This window comes from Echeneis naucrates, chromosome 16 (assembly GCF_900963305.1).
Source record: "Echeneis naucrates chromosome 16, fEcheNa1.1, whole genome shotgun sequence".
NCBI lineage: Eukaryota > Metazoa > Chordata > Actinopteri > Carangiformes > Echeneidae > Echeneis > Echeneis naucrates.
Window position 1 is genome coordinate 17,235,691 of NC_042526.1, and position 24,473 is coordinate 17,260,163.

At 41.3% G+C, this 24,473-nt stretch overlaps 1 protein-coding gene and 1 long non-coding RNA gene across 5 annotated transcripts in view; one reads left to right on the forward strand and one right to left on the reverse strand.

Annotated features, from left to right (window-relative positions):
• The window catches only part of LOC115056047 (A disintegrin and metalloproteinase with thrombospondin motifs 20), a 76,149-nt gene that overhangs the window by 8,385 nt on the left and 43,291 nt on the right, over positions 1-24,473 (reverse strand). For all 3 annotated transcript variants that reach the window (XM_029522288.1, XM_029522289.1, XM_029522290.1), the window contains 10 exons: positions 23,984-24,148; positions 22,911-23,081; positions 21,837-21,956; positions 20,373-20,480; positions 18,444-18,608; positions 17,488-17,757; positions 15,871-16,032; positions 15,344-15,520; positions 3,981-4,148; positions 291-464 (listed from right to left, as the gene is read on the reverse strand). In XM_029522288.1, coding sequence (XP_029378148.1) covers positions 291-464; positions 3,981-4,148; positions 15,344-15,520; positions 15,871-16,032; positions 17,488-17,757; positions 18,444-18,608; positions 20,373-20,480; positions 21,837-21,956; positions 22,911-23,081; positions 23,984-24,148 — 1,680 coding nt within the window. The remainder of the gene's footprint in view (positions 1-290; positions 465-3,980; positions 4,149-15,343; positions 15,521-15,870; positions 16,033-17,487; positions 17,758-18,443; positions 18,609-20,372; positions 20,481-21,836; positions 21,957-22,910; positions 23,082-23,983; positions 24,149-24,473) is intronic.
• On the forward strand, positions 5,681-9,271 carry LOC115056049 (uncharacterized). Of its 2 annotated transcripts, XR_003841756.1 has the most exons (3): positions 5,681-5,968; positions 6,259-6,309; positions 6,781-9,271. It is a non-coding gene; the product is annotated as an uncharacterized LOC115056049 (long non-coding RNA). The 2 variants fall into 2 exon arrangements; XR_003841755.1 differs by having other exon boundaries at positions 6,259-9,271.

Genomic DNA, 24,473 nt, shown 5'->3' on the forward strand with positions numbered 1-24,473 from the left:
AAAGCAAGGGACATTAAAGAGAGATCCAAGAAAAGCCAGCATGACAGAGAACACTAATATTCAACAGGGCCATTGCTACTTTGACGTCTGATACCGTATGATGGCCTGACTTATTTCCAGACTGACACAAGATAGCACGGGTGCCTGCACGTCAGCTATTTAATGATGCGGAGAAAGAAAGAACAAAGAGATCTGAGCAAATAAAAACCTTAAAAAGATGGTTAAACATCTGCACATCTGTCTCATACTGAGAGAAAGGAGGAGCGGAAAGAAAGAACGCCTCTACTTACCTCTTCCCATTCACCAGCAACCCAGGAATAATGTGTGCATTCTGCAGTTTGGCATGGACGAGCAGCAGCAGGTCGCTGGTGAGCATCACAGAGATCCTCTCGGATCCATCCCGTGCCTTTTAGTCTGCAGTAAACATCTCGTTTCTGAACTCCAACTCCACAGGTGACAGAGCACTGATGACATAGAAACCGAGAAAGGGTTAGGGTTAGGGTTAGGGTTGTGAAAAAGCAGAAAATCGACTTATAGCCTGTTGGTTCTTTGTTTTCACATAAAGTAAAGCTGTAATGGTATAATACAGTCTGAGTGTGACACTCATTTTCAGTACATTCCAGCCTAATTTCCCTGATTGAGTTGACTTTGAAGATTTTAAATGGAAAGTTCAAATTTCTTGTCAGGAGTTGTCTGGTAAGCTTGTAAAGTATGCATGATATTGTCTGTGTCTATGGAGGAGAAGCAATAACCCTTACGATGCCACTGGGGTAACTCTGGACACGTGAAGAATTTTAATCTGCAATAAAAGTGGTTTTAAGAAAAGAAGAGCCTTTAGGGGGCTCTACTGAGAGCAACTGGAGGTAATTCACTTCCTATAAATGTATTCCAATGGGCAAATTTGGTACTCCAATTACTTATGCACCCCTGAGTAAGAAACTTCATTCCTATACAACCCTTATCAAGACATTTTATGACAGTAAAACTGTTTAAAGGGCACCTCAAACTATAAAATTTCAATGGTGTCATCTCAATGTGGATTTAGGGCCTAAGAGGATCAGTAAAAAAGATGTGACGCTCCATTTGCACTCAGGGCACGAAGCAGAAACAAATCAAGGGGGGAAACTGTTTTGGCCTATTCATGGAGTGAGCAACTGCTTTCGCAATTCCTGGGTGACATCTTAACACACGTGGCGTTCAGCTCACTTAACACACACACACAGCAAGTCCAGTCTTCTGTTTTTATTTTTGTAATGTTTCAAATTTCTACCTGTGAGTAGGGCAACATTGGATGCACTGTGGAAGCTGCAAAGACAGCTCGTTGATCCAAATAATCTGAAAATTAATTAAGAAATATTTACTAACTGTTGCTAACGCTCGACAACTTGTCACCACACAGTAAAACTCCCATCTGATGATTATATATATGATATAAGATATAAGATGCACGCAGCTCCTTGAAAGTGAAAACAAATCTGGACTGCCTCTGCTGTTGTATCGATTATAAACACCTCTTCTAGCTCAGCTACTGGGCTGCTTCACAAGATGATCACTGCTCCACAGACTCTGGCTCAAAATGACATCACCACCTTGATCCAAAATCCAAAATGTTTGGGTTTGTCGTCATTCGGCCGGAGGAACGTGTGTCATCCATCTTTACGGGCAGTCACCGGTCAAACCAGACCGACATCATTAGGTTGTTATTTGCATAGGGAAGATTTAGGTATTTCTTCTTTAAAAAGTTTATTAGACTTTAGTTAATGTGGAAATGTTTGTTTGGTCTGTGTGCAAAGCTGCTGCTTTGATGCTCCTGTGCAATGCACTTAATTAATCCAAAACCAGTTTGTCGCCTCTTTGTGAGCTGTATATCTTGGGTCACACAAAGGTCTATCTCGCACATCTCTTTGATGCGCTTTGAGAGGCATACCTGCATACTGAGGCGTACTGAGGAAGCACTCTGTCGGGCTTGAGCTGATCAGGCTGATTTCTTTGTAACCCCCCGCACCCCAAGCCTCAAAGAACAGTGCCAGGCTCCAGCAATTTCACACAGTCAGAAAATCTGCACATTATACAGCTGGTATCAAATTTCCCAAAAACTTCCAGATGTATTGGTGTTGTTCTTTTCTCACAGCAATTGTGTGTTATCATAGCAGAGAGCGTGGTTAAAATGTGAAGGGTCAAGTCCCTGAGTCTGGAAAGGGAACAAAAAGCACCCTAGGAAATCTGACCTTCAAATCAAAAGAATGGCTTTTTAAAAATCTTCCAAAGCATGAAAATAGAACCTGCTGTCAATGTGATTTTAGTCACTGTTAACTGCTTCAGCTACAGAAAGCCTTTCTGCATTCAGCACGTCATGAAACTATAGACGAAAAATGAGGAGATTGTTTTGTGATTTCATGATAGCATTGAGTGAGCAGCTCCAGACTTAAAAGGACCATTTCACCCAAATTACAAAACATATTGTCTCACTTATCTGTAGGGGCCACGCAGATAATTTTAGTTTGCCCAAACTGTGAGACGTCACCCCTGAGATTCCTACCACTGCTATAGTACAAATGAATTTAAAGGAATTTAATTTATTTGCGAAAAGATAAAAGCATAACTCAAACACTAAAGATATATGTACACAGTATTATAAATAGGAAGCTAAAAAATGACAACAATTCTTGTGTCTTTGGAAAGTGGTAAAAGGCCAAAAGGGCAGCCCACACCTCCTCAGCTCCGCTCTCATGCTGCCCATTATACACCCCCAGTCAGAGTTGACTGAGAGGGCTGGGCATCTGTGGAAAAACTCAAACAGTGGGCGCTGAGGTTTCAAAGTTGTCACAGGCATGGATATTAAGATATAAAACATGTCTTTATGCTCTAGTTGAGGATTTCATGGTTACTGGTGGTATGTGGAGGAAGATGATTGCTTCCAGACACCAGTGCGGGAGAGAGTGAGTGGGGAGGAGGACACCCTCAAAGAGTGGGGAGTGGCGGGGGGGGAGGCAGACATGGGCCCTTGTGGACTTTTTGTGATTTTACACTAAATGCGGAAAGCAGTTAGATTCCCATTAGATTCGGGGAAAAGGGGAGATTTGTAACAATATATAAAACAAACAGTGTCAGAAGACCAGCGGGACAAGCGTGTAAGGGGCCGACGAATGGTGATCTGACAAAGAGTATGACTCGTTTCAGTGAGGGCTATGACTTGAGATAAATTTGGCTTTGAACATTTTCCTCCCTCTCCAGGAGCTCTGCATGAGGAAAACGCTGCTCAAAGTGCCCTTCGGTAGCAGATACTAGGCCGTGGGGTCGGGCCCACGATAAGCGTGACCTAAACATCACACCCCAGTCCGCTATGCACTGGCCATCCAGGCGTTTGATACGTTACAGAAACCAGCAGCGCTTCAGGATGTCATTCTGAACACAACGCTTTCATCTGCATGGGAGGCCCAGTTAGGTTGCATCAGCTGCACCTCTGGGTATCCACGTTTATGGCTTTAGTGAGATAGCTCATTATGTATTTCAGCCACAAACAAATCTTTAAAAAGATTTAGTGTATAGGTTGGAATTTGCATGAACAAGCTTTAGTCAGTCGTGCAACACTGGCGCAGACGAGTGTGTGGTCTGAAGCTTCCAAAGAAAAAGCTGCTCTGCGTAAAGCTGCACACTGCACTGCACAGCCTTTTCAACATTTCTTTTGAATGTTTTAACATGAAATATACATTTCCACTGGACTAGATAAACAGTTTTGCAAATCCACCCTGTGGTGGTTAGTCCCCACTTACAGGAAATGACACATTACATTGGAGAAGAACAAACGGAGCGGTGATTGGACAGGTGCTCTGTGTGTACATGTCCTACATCTGCAACCTCTGGGAAGCCCTCAGCTGTGTTTGTGCTTGTGTCTCAGCCACGAGAAGCAGTCGCGGTTATCGGGCTTCCTTAGACACTAGTTTGTGAGCCAGAGGAGAGAGCGAATAGAGCTAACATACCTCCCTCCACCTGTTGGCTTTCCAGCTGGGGCAACCCCGCGCTCGGCAGGCCTTCTGTGTTCGTGGCCGTGGAAGATGACTGCAGTGTTCCTCCTCTATTTTGGTTTGGTTCTGGAGAACGCAGGCTATTTCCCGCTTCTTGGTCCCCGGACCACAAGTCACTGAACACTGTGGAGCAAAAAGGAAAGAAAGAGAGAAGAAGGGCATATTAGAAAAAGCTGCATATCTCACGCTCATGGTTACAGAAGTAAGAACAATGTAGTCAACAACAAATCAAATTGTATTCTGTAGCATTGATTTTGAGTTAATATTGTATCATCCTATTTAATTTCCCAGCCAGTTTCATTGAGTGTTTAATGCAAAAGGTACATTATATAGTGGCTCCAATGACAGGTGTTTAAGCTGTGACACTTTTTGGAGTTTTTTTCATTTGAATGAACTAAGAGACCCAAAATTGACAGAACCATGAATGTAAACATTGGCATACAACAAAATGTTCCTGTCAGCGCTACTTACACAGGATTTAGGCCTCAACACAAAGTGCCAAACTTCCTTGTAGCATATCAAGGCCAAGTGAACACTCTGCAAACACATTTCAGCTCAACAACCCAAATGGAGTGCAGCCAGCTATTTAACCTGTAAACAGCGGAATTACTTTTAGAGCTGCTGCAGATGGCAGAGTTCGGGTCAAGAGGAAGACAAGATGCAGAGTGAAACATGGATGCACGCACTTGTGCTGTGACAATCACCTGGTACCAACAAGGAACCTAGATATTATTCAGAAAAGCTACAGATATTAAAACGGAGAAAAAGTCAAAGAAAATATTTACGATGAATAAAAAGCAGACACCCTGATGAAAGCCCTGAAAAAGGCCTGAGATAATAGTTGAAAATATTCTACAGTCTTCGGTCCCCGTGAGGCCAGACAGCAATTAGGGTGCCGCAATTTCTGCTTGATGAGTGAGCCCCTATACAAAGCCACTCCAAAAATGGGGTGCTGGAATCAAATACACAAGACAAGGAGAGTTTAGAGCGTATTTTCCAGTCCAGAAAATAAACATAATATTGCATTGTTCTCTAATTATGATCTCAGAATGTTGCATAACATTGAATGCATGATTCCCCCCCCCCGTACTCATGGCACTGATCATACTACAGAAGATGCACCACAAAAAGAAGCATCTCAATCATATCTTTACATGAATTGAATAACTTGTTTCTGCCTGAAGACTTTATTTGTTTTTTTTTTAACCCCTCATGTTAAAAAAAAAAAAATCAACTAAAGTTTGGAATATCTATTTGAAGCCAGCAAACAAATCCACCTCCTTCTTTTTTGTTCCCAAGTGTGGTGTGGGCAGCGGTTGACACTGCACACACATGCATCATACACATTGTAATTACCGAGGCATTTTAAACACAGGGCAGGCTCAGCTGACAGAGAACATCAAAGCCCAGGCCAAAGCTTGAGTGACTAGTCCTGAGCACGGCTGATCCACATACCCTGCTGCACGCTCACTCAAAAATGATAACAGAACTCCCTCCACCTTAGACAAGCGCAGAGACAGGCAAACATGTTGGAGGGGGGAGGGTGAACGGGTGAGTTTGGGGAGGCAGTGGGGGTGGTAGCCCCTCCTTTCTGCTGTAAAAGCAGGAGGGGAAGAAAAAGAGAAAGAAAAAAAAAAAAAGTAAGAGAGGAAGAAAGGAAATCGTAGCCATACGGGCTACGCTCGCCCAGCTGAACTCTATCCGCATTTTAACGGTGGGAGAAAAAGACACTGTATGGCGACGTGCTCCTCCCTCCATCCCCGCCAACCTCATCTGTCAGCCATTAGTTAATCAGGGCTGGTAACACAGAGCACAGAGAGCTGGCACAACGCGTGGGACCGGAGGATAGCTTCACCTCTGAGAGTAAGAAGAGGGCAAGGACTCAGGGACCTCTGTTTCTCTGATCTACAGCTGGGCTGCTTCACTCACCAGGACCCACTCAGGTAAGACCAGTCCACTTATCACCGCGTCTCAGCTGTAACAAGTGTGACAAGTCCTTCTCTGGCTGCTATTCTTCATTTTACTTGAGACTATACTTGTGCCAATCTTTGGAAAAGCGTCAGATTAGAATACGGATGCAACGTTTTTTTTTTTAAAAGTTGCGCATTATGACAGTATTTGGCACTTTCTACTTTATATTAATAAATATATAAATATTGCAGGTACTTTATATTATGTTGGATTTAAACAAGTTGGTGCCCTGGTATTATCTGAATGTCTGTCTTTGCTCCAGGTCTTTCTGCCCTAAAGGAGAAAAACAGCACATAAATGAAGGGGTCACATGGTAAATCAAACACTCTTGCGACAGACTTGCCCTCCCACGTTGTCCAAGCAATTAATTTCACATGATTAGGTGGGTTAAATCTAGTATAATCCAGTGAGGTTCATCTGGGCATAATGGGGATTATTATAGACTGTTTGGCACAACGCTGAAAACCAGCCAAGTAAAACAGCTTTTGTATTAAAAAAATAAATAAATAAATAAAAACGACAAGCTTTTTAAGCAGAAAAGCGCTTTTGGCGACTACACAGTAGGATTCTTGAGTTGAGACTTTCAGAGTTCTGTCGAAAGCTAAACCAATCACAAATTCATGCCTTTTCGGTCGAACATGAAACTATAAACCAGCCCGAGGAGTTTTGATCATCAATGTTTGAGTTTGACTGAATTTCGGAATTACGATTTCTTACGTGTATACCTCTTACAAATAGCTTCTGATATTACGAATGCTTTCTGGGCACCTATTTCTTTGTCTAGGGCTGGCAGGCAGCAACCTCAAGATGACCCCACCCACTGCTCTACTGTGAACAGGTAAGCCAAGAGGACACATGGAAACTGTTAGCCATCAAAAAGGAACTCACCCAGAGTTTAAATATCTGTCACTCAGCCAATATGGCAATCAAAGCAGCTAATACTGCACGGTACCTCACAGAGAGAAGATGGCTTCCACAAAACCAACAGCCCACTGTGGCTCAAATCAAACCTGATTTGCATGTGAATGTGCTCAGTGATCAGTGTGTGTGATCAAAGAGTGCATAAAAATATTTATTACTCTGACAACTATAATTACACTATAAACATCACATAAACAGCAGTGTTCTGAAAAGAATAATTTATGTTGCTGTTTTAACATCCTAATGGGGGATTTGAGATCAGAGGAAAACCAACAAGCTTATTTGTTCATCTTATTTTTTCTTTAACCACAATCATGTATCAAAATGTAATGACTCATAAGTACTATTAATATAAGAGTAGTGTAAGAATGGTGAATATAGCTTCAAAGTTTCAAGATTATGAGAGCTTTTATACATAAATCTCAAAAGAAGTAATGAATAATTCAGTTTGGAGGAAAAACTGCTGCAGGGCATTTTAAACCACAAATGAGAGCTTCTTTTTTTTTTCTTGTTATATGTTTAGTGTTTCTAAACAAGACCATATCTTTAAATGGAAGAGCCAAGGTTGCATTCCAATCACATTGCAGCACACTCGCAATGCAAGAGGATGGTAATACCAAGCATATGGTAACTGCAGTTACATGGTCTCTTCAAAGGAGTTCAGTGCTGACCTGGAGCAAGAACAAACTTGCAAGTGTAGACTGCATGACGGGGGTGTAGGATTATACCGTAGGCTACATGTTGTCAAGGTCGCGAGATACAGTATTGTCAAACAAAATGTGTCTGCTCTGCATGGTTGACAACGTCTGTGCAAAGCCGCAACCAAAACCGCCATCAGCATGGCAAATCAAGCAAAGGGCAAATGATTGTTGGGAACTGAGTGTACTTCAAGATAATCATGTGGTGTCTCTTGTTACAGCTTTATCAGTATTGCTGTGTCCTCCGCTGCAGAGATGAAACTGCAGATGAGAGGGAGCAAGACTGACAGTCCTGAAACATTCAGGCGGCTCTCCTGCTCATGTTCTCGGTTAGCAGGGTGGTTTCAAAGACAGAAGTCAAAACAACATATGTTGTCAAAAGCGGCAACAGCTGGTAAGAGCGGCGTCATGGGGCAGAGGAATGTCAAAAGTCATAGATCTTTTATTCACCAGGCCAAATTTGTTTGAAGCTACGAACAGACACAGTGTGAAATCCCAGCATTGATGTGCGTGTGCGACCCCGTCTCTTTGCTCGTAATCAATCCAATGAGACTTTTTTGAGCTTCAGGAAGCACACGAGCAAATCCAACAAAAACAATTATATGCAAATGCATCCAAATGCAAAATACTGGCATATTGTGTTTCAGAGTAAAAATACACTAACGCAATGCATTTCAGATGTTATCATTAGCACATTATTCATTCCAATATGCAGTTGATTATATGATGTGGAAATAATTTCCTTCCTGTGTCTGCAGCTCCTGACAGACTGTCAGCTTCTAGAGCTGCAGTTACATTTGATGAGCTAAAAGTAAACAGCGTATTCTGTTCTCCATGCCCAAGTATGACTTTGCCATCTCCAAAGACTTAAATAAACACCCAGTTGAGGAGGTATATACAATTTCTTCAACACAGTTTCCTTTTTAAGTCAGCACCACTCAGAGAAGATACACCAAGCAACCATAAGTCAAATCGAAATGACAAAACAGCCGAAGTTTTCCGTTTGTCTAAACATTCCACGGGGAGCTTTTTCCATTACCAAACATCCAGTAGTGCTCAGATGAAAACTTAGCTGCAGATGGCCGAAAAAATGACAAATGAGCACGTATAAGATGAAAAAACAGACCAGCCGTAAAATTATAAAGCATTGACCTTTGACACAGGACATCCAAGTCTAACTCTCCCTTCCTGTTAAATGTTAAGCAGCTGCTTTTCTAATCTGTCATAGCGACCGGTTTACCACGGCTTGCAAACAGAGAAGTATGGAAAAGCTCAGAAAAGTGGAAGATTCTGACTTTGGATTTACATTTAGGGGAAAAAGGGGGCGGAAAAAGCCCAGCAAGTTATGCCAGTCAAAGAGAGTAGCATAGTTTTACAATGGCTTACTAATGGAAAAGAATCTACAGGGAATGAAGGAAAATGTCCCCATTTGCTTTGTGGGTGTGTGTGTGTTATAACGCCATATGCACAAGCAGAACAATATTTTGCAGGATTATAGAAGTGACTGAGAGTTTTGGTATTTACATGCAAATCACAGTGTTCCCCAAAATGGCTGCTGAAGCTCTGCAAACCTTCTGGCTGTTCTTAGCCAAGTACATGGGGGGCAGCAAGTCTTAGCAAAGGAAATATGCCTCAATTAGAGGAACCCCCCCCCCCCCCCCCCCCCCCGAGAAAAAAAAAAAAAAAAAAAAACAAGACATTATATCAAAACAACTGTCTGCAACAACAAAACTGAACATCAGGATTTGGTTTTAAGCTGTCAGTTTCAACAAATTGGGTCCTCTTGTAGATTCGCCATTTTCCAGCAATTTGCCTCGGCAGAGCCAATGCAGAGGTCACCTCTTTTTAACACCTCTTTTTTTAACTAAAAGAGTAACTTCCCACACCAAATTATGAATTATTACTGTGCACAATTACTGGAGAGCAGATTCATTCTCTCAATATTTGAGTCGTTTTGAAACAAAAATCAGAAGGCACAGGCGAAATCATTTCGACGACTCATGCACCAGGACGCCCACACTGGAATTTCCTTACATCTGTGGACCAGTGGCCCTGCTAGCACAGACGAATAGAAACAGACAAGTAGAAGACAAGTAGAAACAGACCGGACAAGTATCAAAATCATGCAAAGAGCCCAGAACACATGGTCAAATAGTATATTACAAGTAGAGCTAAGTCTTTACGAAAATCACTCTCTCTCTGTCTCTGTCATCAGAAATAAAAAGCTTTTTGAAAGAGATGTTAAGTCCCACAAAACTCAGTTCAGGCCCAAAACAGGACCGGACCCAGTCAGGTCCGAGATGGTGTCCTAGAGTTGTGTGTCCACGAGGCTTAAAACTACTTCATAATCCTTGACAAACAAAGTTGAGGGAAAGCAGACACTCTCTACCTGTGTCAAAGCCTGGCCATGTTCCATGTCATTCAATGGGCTCGGCGTAGACCACCTTAAATGCTTCCAGACCTTCACGCCCCGTCTGCTCTCATTTCATCTCACTGCATCTCCGACAGCTCAAATCACCCACTCAATAACATCGACCCTTCCTACATGGGCTCCTCTCATAATGTCTTCCAATGACTTTTACGAATGCATTGCAGTTAAGAGTCGGCTCTCATTTCATCAGATGGAGCTTTGCTCCTGCATGGACACCATCACTTGACTGCCGTCTAAGATACGATGGACTGTGATTGTGTTTACGCAAATTCTATGTTGCATTGCGCAGTATGTTTATCACCCATTACCAATATAAGAAGCCTGGCTGTGATCCAAATGTTTAAAATCTTCGGGTAACGTCTCAGCCTTTGGTTTTCTGTTTCAAAATCTTTAACAGTTTGTGGGCACTTGTCTTGTGAGCCATTTTGCTTTCTTTCAAAGACTGACATGAAACATAATCTCCTGACTGAGATTTAGCCACCGCTTCAACTGCTCACCCTAGACTGAAGCATGGGCAGGCTCAGGAAACACAAGCTCAATGATGTCATGACCGACTGACCCCAGGGTGACAGGTTAGGGGAATGTTCCTGCCCAGCACCCTCAGGCCAAAGTCAAGTATTTCAATGTTGTGCATGTGGATTTCATCTGAAGCGGCATGATTAGTTCGCAGATGCTCAACCCATAACCCTCCACCCCCTCCATGGGAAACCCACTCTTGACAGGAAACAGTATGTTTTTGTTAGCAACAACATAAATTACTAAAAATGATGCCTTGGTCCCCAATTCATCACACACAGCCTTATTGTTATTCCTCGAACGCACTGGACTTCAACATTGCTTTTAAGGTAATTACAATTAGTTAATGACATTTATATTTGTGGTAGTTTATGTTAAACTATGTCACTGCTATTCTAACTTTGTGCAATAAATACGATAATTGTTTTGTGTCGTTTCTTTTTTCTACATGATATTTGTGCACTGATGACCTGCATTTATGAGCGTAGATTTAGTTAAGTTACAAATGGTTTCAGAAATTTGAGAGCATCAAACGTTGAGGTAGAAAAAAAGGAAGATTATTTGGGGGTGATAATTTCAAGAAACAGAAGCAAAGATTAGAAAGCTTGGAAAACTGTCCAAATGTAGGAGTGCTTCTCTTTGATTAAATGTTATTCAGAAATTTTGGCATATTTATGAATATAAAACGATAAATTGACCATCATTTAAAATCTTTCTATGTATTGTTTTATATTTAGGCTTATATTATTTACATAGAGATATATCGTTTTAATCATAAAATTTAAATATTAAATAAATGTCTTGACTACAATCCCTTTACAGTTGGTGCTAATTCTTATTAGATCTAATTACATATTTGCTTTACATTGATTTATTTACAAGTCAAAATATACATGGATTTTATTTATGAGCTACTTTTAATGACACTTTTGTTTAGCATTGAAAAATATTTTGGGGATCCAACCGACAATGGAGGCCATTACAGGTAAGACGCTCTTTAAAGCCACAAGAAATATTTTTGACAATGTTATGTAATACAGACAACCCGCTAGTTTACAAGCCATGTTGTTTTTTCTCCCACCAGCCTCTAAAAAAATAATAACTCCTATAAATTTTACTGGGATATTTGATTTTTGGTTTCTATACCAACTGACAGAAGTCAAACAGCAGACATTTTATATTTGATGTCAGGCTGGTATTTATTTTAACACTGGCTGCTGCAGGCAGGCTACAGTATTGTTTAGTTTCAACATGTTTTCCATCGATGAATAACGGCTTCTTATGAAAACAATATTATAATGTAGAATACATAATTTAATCAGCAACATTCTGTAAACGCTGACTTTTTCTAGGTCTTTCCTTTGGATTTTTCCAACTACACAACCCTTGCCAGCATAAATTAATACCAATTATTGTTGTAGTAAAAGTAATATACAGTCAAGCTCCTGCCAAATGCATTACAGAGAGCTCCATTAATACAATGGTAAACAGATGTACCACCCAGTGCCAGAATTTGATTTGGCCTGTGCATGTTTTCACAGGGGAGATTACAAAATAAAATGTTAAAACACACACAAGGGAAAACGCCTGCAGTTTTTTTTTTTACACTACATTATACCAAGGTATGTGAAATACTACAGATACAGGTTTCAAATCCCAAAGGCTGACTTATTACAAGGATTACTTAAAAAGACCACTAACAGGACAAAGTCAATTGAAGGTCAAAAACCATAATACCACATAATGGCCTACGAGTCAAGTCTTTTGGGTGAGCTGTTTACAATAACTCACCTACGCACTGCATGATGTGCATGAATACACTTTACATGTACGGAATCCACATTGTTTATTAGAGGATCTAAATGTACAAGGAAGTTTATGTCTGAACTGATGAAAAACTGTTTCCTTGTTAATAAGTAATAAGTAATAAACCATACATTTCAAATACTACAATGTTGCATTATACTATGTCTGTGTATTTTATCTTCCCACCCTGATGCAGCTCCTTAGTAAGAGTTTTGTTGTTGATAAATTACGCTGTAACAAAAGCTCAGTCCTCTGTTCTGCTTTACGGTAAAATGTTGCATTGAGAAACAACACAAATTTCACAGTTATGTTTCTTTAATATTCTTTACAGTGGGCAAAAAGCTAATTCAACATATATAACTTTGCATGAGAATGAAATAAATAGCAAAAAGAACAAAAACAAACCAAAACAGGCTAAATAAAATAGCGTTGCCCCTGCCTCCCATGAGTTTGGTAACTTTGCACCACAGGTTAAAAAAACTGAGTTGCGGTGAAATTGTGGCGGCTGAGGAGTCTTGGTTGTGAATGACATAGTAAGAGGGGAGCAAAGAAACAAAAGGGGAGTTCAGACATCCTCTTTGCGAAGGTTACCAACATAAATCCCGACACGTGCAATACTTCACCTGAAATATGCGTCATGATCATTTTATGTTGCCTTAACCAAAAAGTCATTCAGATTGCTCACGTGTCACATTTTAAAACTGGACAAAAATTGTTTGCAGGAGCCTGAAGCTGCTAAGCTGCACAACCACAAGACTCACAAGACTGTCTAAATCCCTGACTCAAAGCCAAACACATGCTCAGACTGTAAACTGCACCAGTACAGTGGATCCTGCACTGAGTGAGTTATTGAATAGCTTCCAAACATACTGAAGTTAGAAAGCAACCTCTGCTCTCACTGTGTCTGTGTCTGTGATGCACATCTTCAGGTTGGGTGTGGTGCCCAACGGTGATGTTACTACTGACTACTGCCACAACTTTGAGTATACCTCGACACAACGGCAGCAAACCATTGAAAAAACAAGATTCCTAGCTTTTGTTTCGTTTTCTTTTGAGGCTATAGCAAAATAATTATATTATATTATATTGATGGGCCCTATTGGAAGCCACAGAGATTTATTTGATGAAGCGATGTGGCAGACTAGTAAAAAAAAAAAAAAAAAAAAAGCCTGAAATTCTGGATGCTGGAAGCACGAGAAAGATGAATAAAACTTGCTGATACTGCTCACTGAGTTTTATCGCCCCTGAGTTGCCATCAGAGCAGCAGCGTGGATCCTGCATCACCAGTCCGGTCACCTGACTGCAAAGAAGGCTACCGGACTGGAATTGTTCAGGTGGCGTGTATATCATGACAAATAATTCAAGTGTTACATCACTCTAAAGTGGGATAAAACATTAAAGCTGCAACAACTAATAAGCTATTGTAAGCTATTAAAATAAATAAGATTCATTTGAAAAAAAAAAATCCTTCAGAAATAAACAAACAAACAAAAAAAAAAAAAAATGGCCAAAGGAATGAAGAAACCTGGCAGCACCAGACCATAATGATATAAAGAGGAGGTATCTGTGTTTGCTTTATGGATACTGATGAAAGCTGAGGAAGAACGGCTCAAAGTCAGTCTCCATTCACTGCACTTTTTTGTTCATTTTTATATTCTGCACTGCTGCTGCCATCTCTGGATTCACCCGAAGCCGAAAGATATGATAAACCTCTATCTCCCAGCAGTGCATCAGTATGTAAAGTAAGATGTAATAGTGCCTTATCATGACACTGACTTTCTTTTACAGATAGGAAGAGTCCAAAGTGCCCACTGTTTCATCAACACAAAGGATGAATCATTTACCCAAGCGCTTCATTGCATTTAAAGTAAAACTCAAGTGAAGACAAATGTTTAAATGTTAATTACAGTGTAGTTTATCAGCATCTATGCCTGTTTTCTTATGTGATATAGACTACATCATATACCAGACGATATACTTCCTTTTAACTAAAATAACAATTAATACTCTATCAGAAAAATCTTTCCTACACTGTTTATTTCGTTTTTGCAATTCAAGGCACTTTTAAAATAGCTAGATATTATTTGTAAGTTTAATTAGTATTTTTTTTGTTTCATAGTTCAAAGATGGCACCAGTCTAATCAGTATTAAGATGTTTGTAAAAACAAAAAAAAAAAAAAAAAAAAAACAGCTGAAAAAAAGCCAACAAACCCCCCCCCCACACACACACACACACAAAAAAAAAAAAAACACATTATCAAAAATAATGAAACATGATTTGAAAATATTTTCCTCTGTACAAACCGTATTTACTCATAGAGAGATACGAGGGGTCTGAACAAGAGCACCAGCAAAAATATTAAATATAATAATCAGCAATGAAAACTAAATAATTGGAAAACAAAATCGTACTGTACAAAGATACATATACAAAACACAGTCACAGTCATCTGTTGCTGTTCGATAAAAGTCATAATATTACTCTTATACACAAATATACACTTGTGTACTTCAGATACAGGGTGAAGACAGCAATAACAACAAAGAACATTTACTTCACGCCTCATATATGAAATAAATATTTTCTTGAGTTATACCTCCACAAATATATGGCAATGTTGGGCAACACTGTCCTGACTTATAGGTTTTAATTTGGAGCCTTAGCTCAAAAAGAGATCCATGTGTTTTTCATGATCCCCCTAAGTGGAGCAGCATTGTGTTTTTGTGTATTTATCCCTTTTTTTTTTTATGTATTTATTTATTTTTTTATTTTTATTCTAATCAGCACCATGCCACTGCAGGGCACATCTGGGTGGGCTGGAGCAGCCCAGCCAACAGTAGCGTTCAGTACTCAGACCTCACCTCAGACTCTCCTACAGTCTTAGGCATAAAAAGAACTCCTCACTCATGTACACTGAAGCACACGCAATGAGGAAGGTAAGCGTTGGAGAAAGACAAAGTTAGTGCTATCATACCGGCTTCCATGGTCGGCGGTGCCAGGAGGCAGAGCCTGGGCAGGGCTGCAGGTTGCATTGCTCCATGTCGGGCGGTTTGTCCAGGATGTCACAGTTGTATTCGTTGAGTCTCTGACCATTGGGTCTTTGACACACCACCAGGCGAGTCTTCCTTCCTCCACCGCAGGTCTGGGTGCACTAGATTGGCAAAAAAAAAAGAAAGAAAGAAATATATATATATATAGTTATATAAACACACAACAAATTAATTATATAAAAATGAATCCTATATTTCTTCAGGTGGACATATCTCTGTAAATGACCAAAAGCTTTAGACCTCACTAATTCAGTTTCTTTGAGGCTGAGGCTGGACAAACATGTGTAAAGTAACTGCTAAGAGAGAGTCTCAACAGAGTCTGAGAAGACATAACACGTGATAAGGATGAAACACGAATTGTGTGTGGGAAAAGTAATAATGTTTACATTGTCAGTAGAAGTAAGTAGAAAATTAAATAGAAATTGTGGTTGGACTCCAAATGTAACCTCACCTCTCCCCAGACGCCGTAGTTCCACAGCGGACAGGGCCCAGAGTCGCAGCTCTTGGACTCGGCAGGTTTGACTCTCTCATCACAGTAGCTGTTGCTGCGTCCGTCAGCGTCCTGACAGACCACCACTCGCCTCTGGAAGCCTCCTGCACACGTACTGGAACACTGCAGGGCACACGTGGTTTTGCCATTAAAGACTACAGCACAAGTACACGCAAAATGGGACTGAAACGTAGAAAATTACTGGGAAACAATCAGCCTCCAATAAACAGTCCAAGCAATTGATGCGCTAACCAGCTAGAGAGGCTTCTAGGGGCCTATTGACACAACACACAAGATGTGATGCAGAACTTATCTTAGTCTAATAAAGACCAGCTGAACAACTCCAAAATGGTCTCTTAAGGTGGAAAACATCAGCCCGTGAAGTCTAAGAGACTTAATAACAACCTTGAATGGAGAAGCGGATACACTCTGCATCCAATTAACATGACACATCTCCCCGCTGTCAATAGCAGTGAGTACATTCAGAGCTCTCTTTTATATGTGAGGGAGGACAGCACAGGGTGAGCCTGGACAACAGTGTTTCCAGTCCCAAATGAACTGAGTCCTCGGATGAATTCCTCAGCTGTGAGGGGCAGGGGTTGGCTTAGCGTTTGTGAAAACAACCCACACAAAATGCCAATTTCCCTCATAAAACCATCAAAGCGATCTCTGAAGTTTCACAGTAAAACAACTGAGTCTATTGGAAACCTTTAAGCAGCCATAATTCAAGTGTTAATTGATATGGGTTAATTTGATAAAACTCGGAAAACTGTTAAACTGGGCTCACTAGTAAACAACACATTGCACTCTGTTTTCATGCAAATGGGGATATGCTCAAGTGAAAGCCCAAACACGCATTCAAACTTGCCAGATAATGGCCGCAGGAATTAATCAACCAAACTGAGGTTTGTGGGCGACGTTGCAAGTACAACTCTGCCATCAATCTAACCCTTGCTTTTAAAGTCTGTTTTCCAGCCAAACAAAAATAAATTGACAAAAATAGCTCTTGTGATAATGATGAGGTCGGCCTGGGTGCACAAGACCAATTTCAAAACTGATTCCAAAACAGAGCTATGCAAACTAAACGACACATATGACACATAAACACAACTGTTCCAGACTAAAGTCTGCACAGCTCCAATCCCTCTGGGGTTTGTTTGTGCCCAATCGATTTCAGCCTTTGAATTAAGTCTCTACCAAGAGGAAACCTGCTAATTTTCCTGGTTTCATGGCCATAGTATAGAAGACTGATGCCTATATTTACACTGACCCCCATTTGTATACCATATATACACTCTGCAGTCCGTAAGATATATTACAATCTGTCCCTTGGTGCAGGTTGTAAGGCCCTTTACCATGTACGGCTCTCTGGCATCTACTACTTAAGGACATGTTTACAGACAACCAACACAGGCCTTCATAGCTATACGCTACACTACAACATATCAGACATTTATAAAATAATGGCTTCTTTTTTTTTTTCTTTTTTTTTCCCTCTATGTGGCAAGAAAATTGTGCAAATTCTTGCTGAACTAAATTGTGTTAATTCGCCAAAGATCACATGCTGAGCGAACATACTGCGCCCCACGGTCCCGTCCTCCACTGGTTGTCTGCTGAGGGCACATTCCAGCTGCTGTGCCCAGGATGGCGGCCCGGGTCCTGGGGGTAACCATAGGGCTGGTCGTTGATGCGCTGGCGGTGGTAGATGGATGAACAGGGTGTCGCGGTACACTCCTGTTCTGTTGCAGGCTTTTCATCTTGGTCACAGAAAGACTGGTCCACGGTCTGGTGGTAGTTAGAGCAAACCACCTGTCTCGTGGTTCTTCCCACGCCGCATGTTACCGAACACTGCAGCAGGAAGCGAGAGAGTGAAGTGGTGTTAAAATGCATGCAAATTTGAAGTGAAATACACATTCACAGACAATGAAAACATTCACTTCATTAAGACATCTCGACTTGAATACATAGTCCACACGTTTTGAGAGCCCTGTGTATGTAACGACATGATGTGGCCTGGTGACTTAAGGCAAAAAAAAAAAAAATTATCGCTTTGCAGTTCCTGACTAACCCAACCTGACCTTTTCCACTCATTTTTTCCATTTGCTTCTCTATTAAGACTGTTGCTGGAGATTTTCCATCTTCTAAATCTGCCTTGAGTTTGGGAAGTGTTTTCATTTATTGTTATAATGTATTGCTTCATGATGTGAAGCTCTGGCATGTAACTGAGAGTACGACAAAAGCAGAAATCAGCTTAATATAATGAACTTAAGACTTTGTCCTCAGAGAAATTTAATTTGGGTTTTTATATCTTAAAGGATTTTCATTTCACATGACCAGATGATGAAAAGATCAGGAGGGAATCACTGTAAACCATCTCTGGCTCCATTAGTCCCATTTAAAGACACAGACAAATCAGGGCTTCAGTGTCATAGATCACAGCTGCACCAAATGCCCCGAGTGATAAAATAATTACGGCACCGAAAAATATCTGTATTGACGGGACTCATTCAATGGTGGTGGATGTTGTTACTCACAGGAGACCACTCTCCGGCACGCCATTGACCGCAGGGGCTGAAGCAGGCGGAGGACTCCGGGGGTCGCGGCAGGTGGGCGCAGTATGATTCGTCTGCCACTCCTCCCTGGGCATCTCTGCAGCTGACATAGCGCTCCCGCTTCCCTTTGCCACAGGACACAGAGCACTGGAGGACATGCAGATACAGACGGAGCTGAGATAAATATTTATCTTTTGGGGGGAATTCCAAAAATGTTCAAAAACTGTATTGTGGGTTTTAAAGTGATGTTGTTAACTTTATTATACTTTAACCATCCCAAAAGGGCCATAAGGTACCACGCTGTTTAGATGACGCACCACAAAACTGGCTGGTTTAAAGTGATACGCGAGCTGCGCTATACAAGCTTTACAAACTGACAGCCACAAATGGTCATGACAACACAATATATACTGCATACAATACATTTCATGGAAGTCCACATCTACAGATATAATGACTCAGTGATTACATAGTGTGACACAGGCGGGCTGCAATCATGCTCAATTTGAGGAAAATGAAAGGACACAAAAATGGGTTTAGATTTTCAATCACGAACTGTGAGATAAAGCTCCTTGGAGAGGATTTTCAATTTACTGTTTAAATCTAAAATTCTTGATGATGCAATATAAAAAGTTACATTGTGACACTTGCTTCAAAGTAGAGTTTTGATCTTTCTTGTCTTTTTCTATCTTAGGCTGATAAGTGCGTGAGAACTGGGTTCAAGTTAGTTTCTTTGATAATACTGAATTTCTTGTGTATATGTTTTTTTTTTTTGTTTTGTTTTTTTACAATATGTGAATGTGTAATTGCACACAAATAGCTGTTCTAAAGACATTTCTTCGATGTGTATTTCCTACATTATAAATGACACATCAACATTTTTTTCATGAAAATGATATATAGTGGATACTTCACCTGTTGCTTGAAAAAAAAAAAAAAGCAAAAAAAAAAACCCCAAAAAAAACAAAATTTTATGTGGAGTTTGTTTTTTTTTTTTTGTATTGCTGGTGTCCTGACATGACTCCCTGGTCAGCTTTCACCTGCTTAAAATCTATAGCTACACCCAGGTCATCTCCACAAGACATCATAGTGAACATTTTTGAGGTGGTGAATAGCTAATGCAATCAAATGGCTCCAGCTCAAATAGGCACGCTAACAGCCTGAGCATATCAATGACACGGGAGACGATGGCAGTTCCGCTGCACAGGGGAATTTTTGTGTGCGGATGTATACGTGCATGTGTGTGCATATGTGCATGAGTGCGTCTGTGTATGCGTGTGTGTCTGAAGGACCACACTGGTGCTGGTAACTTTAACATGTGAGCTCCCAGCAACGCTCAGATTGACAGACAGGGTTCAATCTTCGAAACCGTAGACTTGTGGTTAGATGAAATCTGGTTTTCATTTGCAACCAGTAACAATGCAAAGTATCAGAGAGACGGGGGCCTCTGAGCCCAGACAGTGGAGCCTGTGTGTGTGTGTGTGTGTGCGTAAATGCAGCAGGAGGTAAAATAGACAATGCCAAAGAAGATCATGGTCCTGTACAGTATGTACTATCTGAAGGAATGTTGGGATATACAATAAAATTTAATATGTCATTCTAATATTTGTACACACATAGAGGAGATCTGTCATTACTGGAGTGTGGTTTCTTTATATCCAACACACACAAACACACACGGACACAAACTACTTCATCAAAATTCCCATAGGTCATTCTTTGTCAAAGACAGAGGTAAGCCTGATTTTAGAGCCCAGCAGATCATTTTCCCTCGAGCGACAGGGAGCGAGAGAGTCTGTTTACCATTTAACAAAAACCACATTGCTTTGGTATATTCTCTGGACCATAGAAGGTAAACCTACAGACTGTAATGTGCTCTGATGCATCCAGTAAATCCTGTTTGCCCCTTACCGCAGTCCAGGAGCCGAATCTCCACTGAGTCAGCAGCTGAGCTGAACTGTTGGGACGGGGTGTGCTTTGTGCCGGAGAGGCCCAGGGACACGCTGGCATCTCACAGTCCTAAACGTGCAAACATGCACACATAGTACAATGAGCTATTAGTCATCAGACAACAGATTGACGTTTTGCCACAGAAATATAATTCTGCATGCTTTAAACTGGAGGTTGTTTACACATCGGTTCCAATAGTCATTTCCTATTCCCCACAGCTTGATGAGCTGCCTGACACATTGCCTGGCCTGGTGCACGCAAATTCAGGAGCCGAAGCAGAACAGCTATCTGGAGACTGAGAGGTCATCAGTTCAACACTCGGTCTTCAGTGTCTAAGAGCCCTTAAGCAGTACACTTATAGTAAACGCTGCAGCCTTATGTTCTGTGTCCACCTTGACACTAACTTGGACTTTTTTGGGGTAAAGCATAGAAGAGCAGGTAAACATTGAAAAAACGCTGCCGACGTTAACTGGGTCATAACCTTTGCTTCGGTGGGGTCTGTAGTAAAGCTGATGGAGCATCTTACAAAAATGAAGACTTTGTCTTGAAGACCTCCGGTGGCTGGGTCATCTCAGCATGATTGCACTTGGTTTAAGAGGCGGAGATGGCACCACATGTTCCTCTCCCAAATAGCTATACACTTCCCAACCCCTGTCTGCGGTAAAGCCTTGCTGGGATGATTGTTTGTGTTCTCTAAATTTGTTGGGCTATTTTTTGCGACTTTCCTAGTTTGTGTCTTGTTTGTTGTTTGCTCCTTGCCAGTGCTGAGGTTACCACCAGCTCCATGCTTATTTGTCTATATCACACCATGCCAGTCATGGAAATCTCACTCTGTGGTTGCTTTGGACTTTGATGTCTCGAGCACCACGAGTTGCATAACACTCTGGCAAATTTCTGACAGACTGACAAAAGTTCTGCAACTCGCTGAGGACAATAGCAGAAAGTATAACTACAGTAAAGTACAGTAAATGGATGCTTCCGTTAATCCGTTTATCTGTTTGTCAATGCCTAAGGTCTGGACTCAAAGATTAAAATAACACAGGTAGCATTAGAGCCTGACTCCTGACACAAAGCCTGGTTGAAAGATTCACAATAATAATCAGCAGACTTTCCAAAGGAGAGGTGGTTAACATAAACTGCAGCCTCTGAACTTACTGGAAACATTAAGTCAGGGTAAAAACCACTTTAAACCAATATTCTTCTAAAAAGCATTTTGTATTACTGTTTTTTTCGTTGTCCTCAGATCATGCATAAAACATCTGCTAAGTATTGCCCACATTATTTAATTCTGGTGTACTTTTATGAGTTGGATTTTACAGTAAACCATCAACTCTAGGACAAATAAGGGTCAACCCTGTTCATCAAGTAGTATTTTTGGCGGTGTGAGATCAAATATTGCGAGTTTCTTTTTTTATTTTTTATTACCTGACTGTCTCTGGGCCTTGCTGCAGCATTGCACTCTCTGTCATCTACTGTCTCACCGTAGCCCCCTGACACACACCTCACAGCTCTCATCTGGTAGCCATGACCACAGGTCACCGCACACTGAAAGACAAAATCACACACTTAGATTTACACAAGCACATAAACAAAGACGAGTGAAGCCGTCCGCAACTTATCTCAAACTCTATCTTAGTATGTTAAAGTTGATATCTTAGAAGGGGCCTCAGTCAAGGTCCAGCTCAGCAGAGCCAGGAGAAGACCCTGACATGTACACACATACACACCCAACACATATATAAGGACACATGCATCCACATACACACCCACAGTCTCAACTTGACCCTTTACCTAATTCTAAACTCACATACGAGGCGATCCGACCACGTTTAGTAACAAGACGAGAGCGGAGGAAGCACCAAAGGATACGTTTATTTGAGCAGCAAATTATAATTACACGGACATTAACAAGACGATTTATTCCAGCTCTGTAAATACAACTATCTGACTTCACACAAACACGTGTGGGAGGCCATTTAAGCTGAGTGTAGAAACCAAATCATGAATGGCCAAAGACGCCCATTCATAGGTTTTCATTCAGGCAGTGCTTTATCCTAACAAAGCTGTGAAAAAGTTGACTACCTATAAATTTAAATGCATAGGGAGATTTGGGTTTGTGTATGTGATTGTGTGTGTGTATGCATGCATGAGTGCACTGTGGGTCAGGTTTAGTCTGACAGGATATGAGGGCAAAGTGAAAGCACCTAGGAGGAAATGGCAGCTGGAGTCGGAGCACACTCCTCCATAACTCGCTGGTTTATCAGGTTACACACAATCACACACACAAACCTGAAATGTACAACTCTCCTACACACCACATTCTCTCTCTGTGACCACTCACACATGCGTGCGCACATACACAGTGTAAAAGCTATGAGTCAACAGTCCGAGACAACAAGCCACACACATGAAACCTATTTGCTCAGTCAAACACTGCACAAGTCACTTCGCCCCATTGCCTCTATGTCTTATCAGCATGTGTGTGTCTGCAGTGCTCACCGCTCCCCAGACGCCGACCTGCCAAGATGCACATTCAGGCAGCTCACAATTCCCCACTGTTTGAGGTTTGCCGGACGGGTCACAGAAGTGCTCGCTCAGCTTTTCCTCCCCGGCTCCTGTGCTGCAGGACACTTGCCTGTGTCTCATCCCTTTACCACAAGTCACCAGGCACTGGCAGTGGGAAGTGAGAAAAAAAGAAAGGGCTCACATGCTAACATCCAAAAGACATTCCACGTGACACAAAGAAGTTCATTTCTACCATAATTTGTCCCCCCACCTTTGGCCCATCGGAGTGGTTGGAGATACCTCTCAGTTTTACGCAATAAAATTCAACAGCTTCAACGGATTCTCTCCGTTACATCTGTCTATGACTCACTCTTGACGCATGTCAAGACGTCTCGGTCACATGATACGTTACTGCTAAAATTAATCCCACAAGTTAGCGAAATTATTAAAAAAGGAAAGTTTCTTTGTGAAGGGGAAAAGGCCCGGTGAGGAGACACAAGAAGCCCCTGCGACTTCCATGAAAAAGAAAGCTGCATTTCGGTTCGGGGTTAGGGGGCAGATAGGATGTTACTCAAGTTATGTTACGAGGACGCTGCTAATAAAGTTGCATACGAGTGCACAGTGAATTCACGTTTATTATGAAATTTAGAAAATAGCACAATTTTTATGCCGATGATATCATTTTATTTTGTTGCATTTATCCGCCATACCTTAAAGGCCGGTCCATGGAAATATTGTCTGACATTAAGCCTGTCCGTGGCGCAAAAAAGTTTGGGGACAGCTGGTCTACAGCCTCTGAAATGACCTTAACAAAGCATTCAGTACCTCATTTCAAGAAAACCTGAATGTGAGCTTCCTGACTTACTGCTGATTTGTCTTTCTGCATTCAACAGCAGCAATTTGTTCCAATGCCTGTATTATATTACATTACATACACACCCATTAACCTCTGTAAGCAGGTGGCTGCGACACACTGTTTTTAGTGTTTGGGGAGTCAAGTATTTATACTGTCTGGCTGCATTTGTTAGTCTGCATGTGGCCTTGTCTTGGTGTGTGATGAGGCCCACCTCACTCCACTCGCTAACGGTCCACTTTGGACACAGCTGGTCGTTACAGCTCTCAGTCACCACCCTCTGGTATTCGCTGCATTCCCTGTCGATCAGCCGTCTGCCCAGGTTGTTCATGCAGTATGACTCCCTGTTACGGCTGCCGCGTCCACATGTCTTAGAGCACTGTGAGAAAAAAAAATAATAAAAAATCAACCATGTTTAAGTCTGTGTAGGTCCTTGGTCATCCAGGTCATGATCGTCTTAAATACTCAGAACTGAAGAGGCGCTCCAGATGAGAGGTGAAACGTCTACTAAAAGAAGTCCAGTTGTGACCATGTTTAACTCATTAATATGTTTTCATCTCTTTCATATCCCTTCATGTATGAAAAAAAATTATGGGAATTAAATCGTAGCACAAATCTGTATTGTCAGTGTTAAATTATATGGAAGGGAAGAACGTTTTTTTGGTTTTGATTAAAGTGAAAAAGCACCATAGATTTCTTGAAAA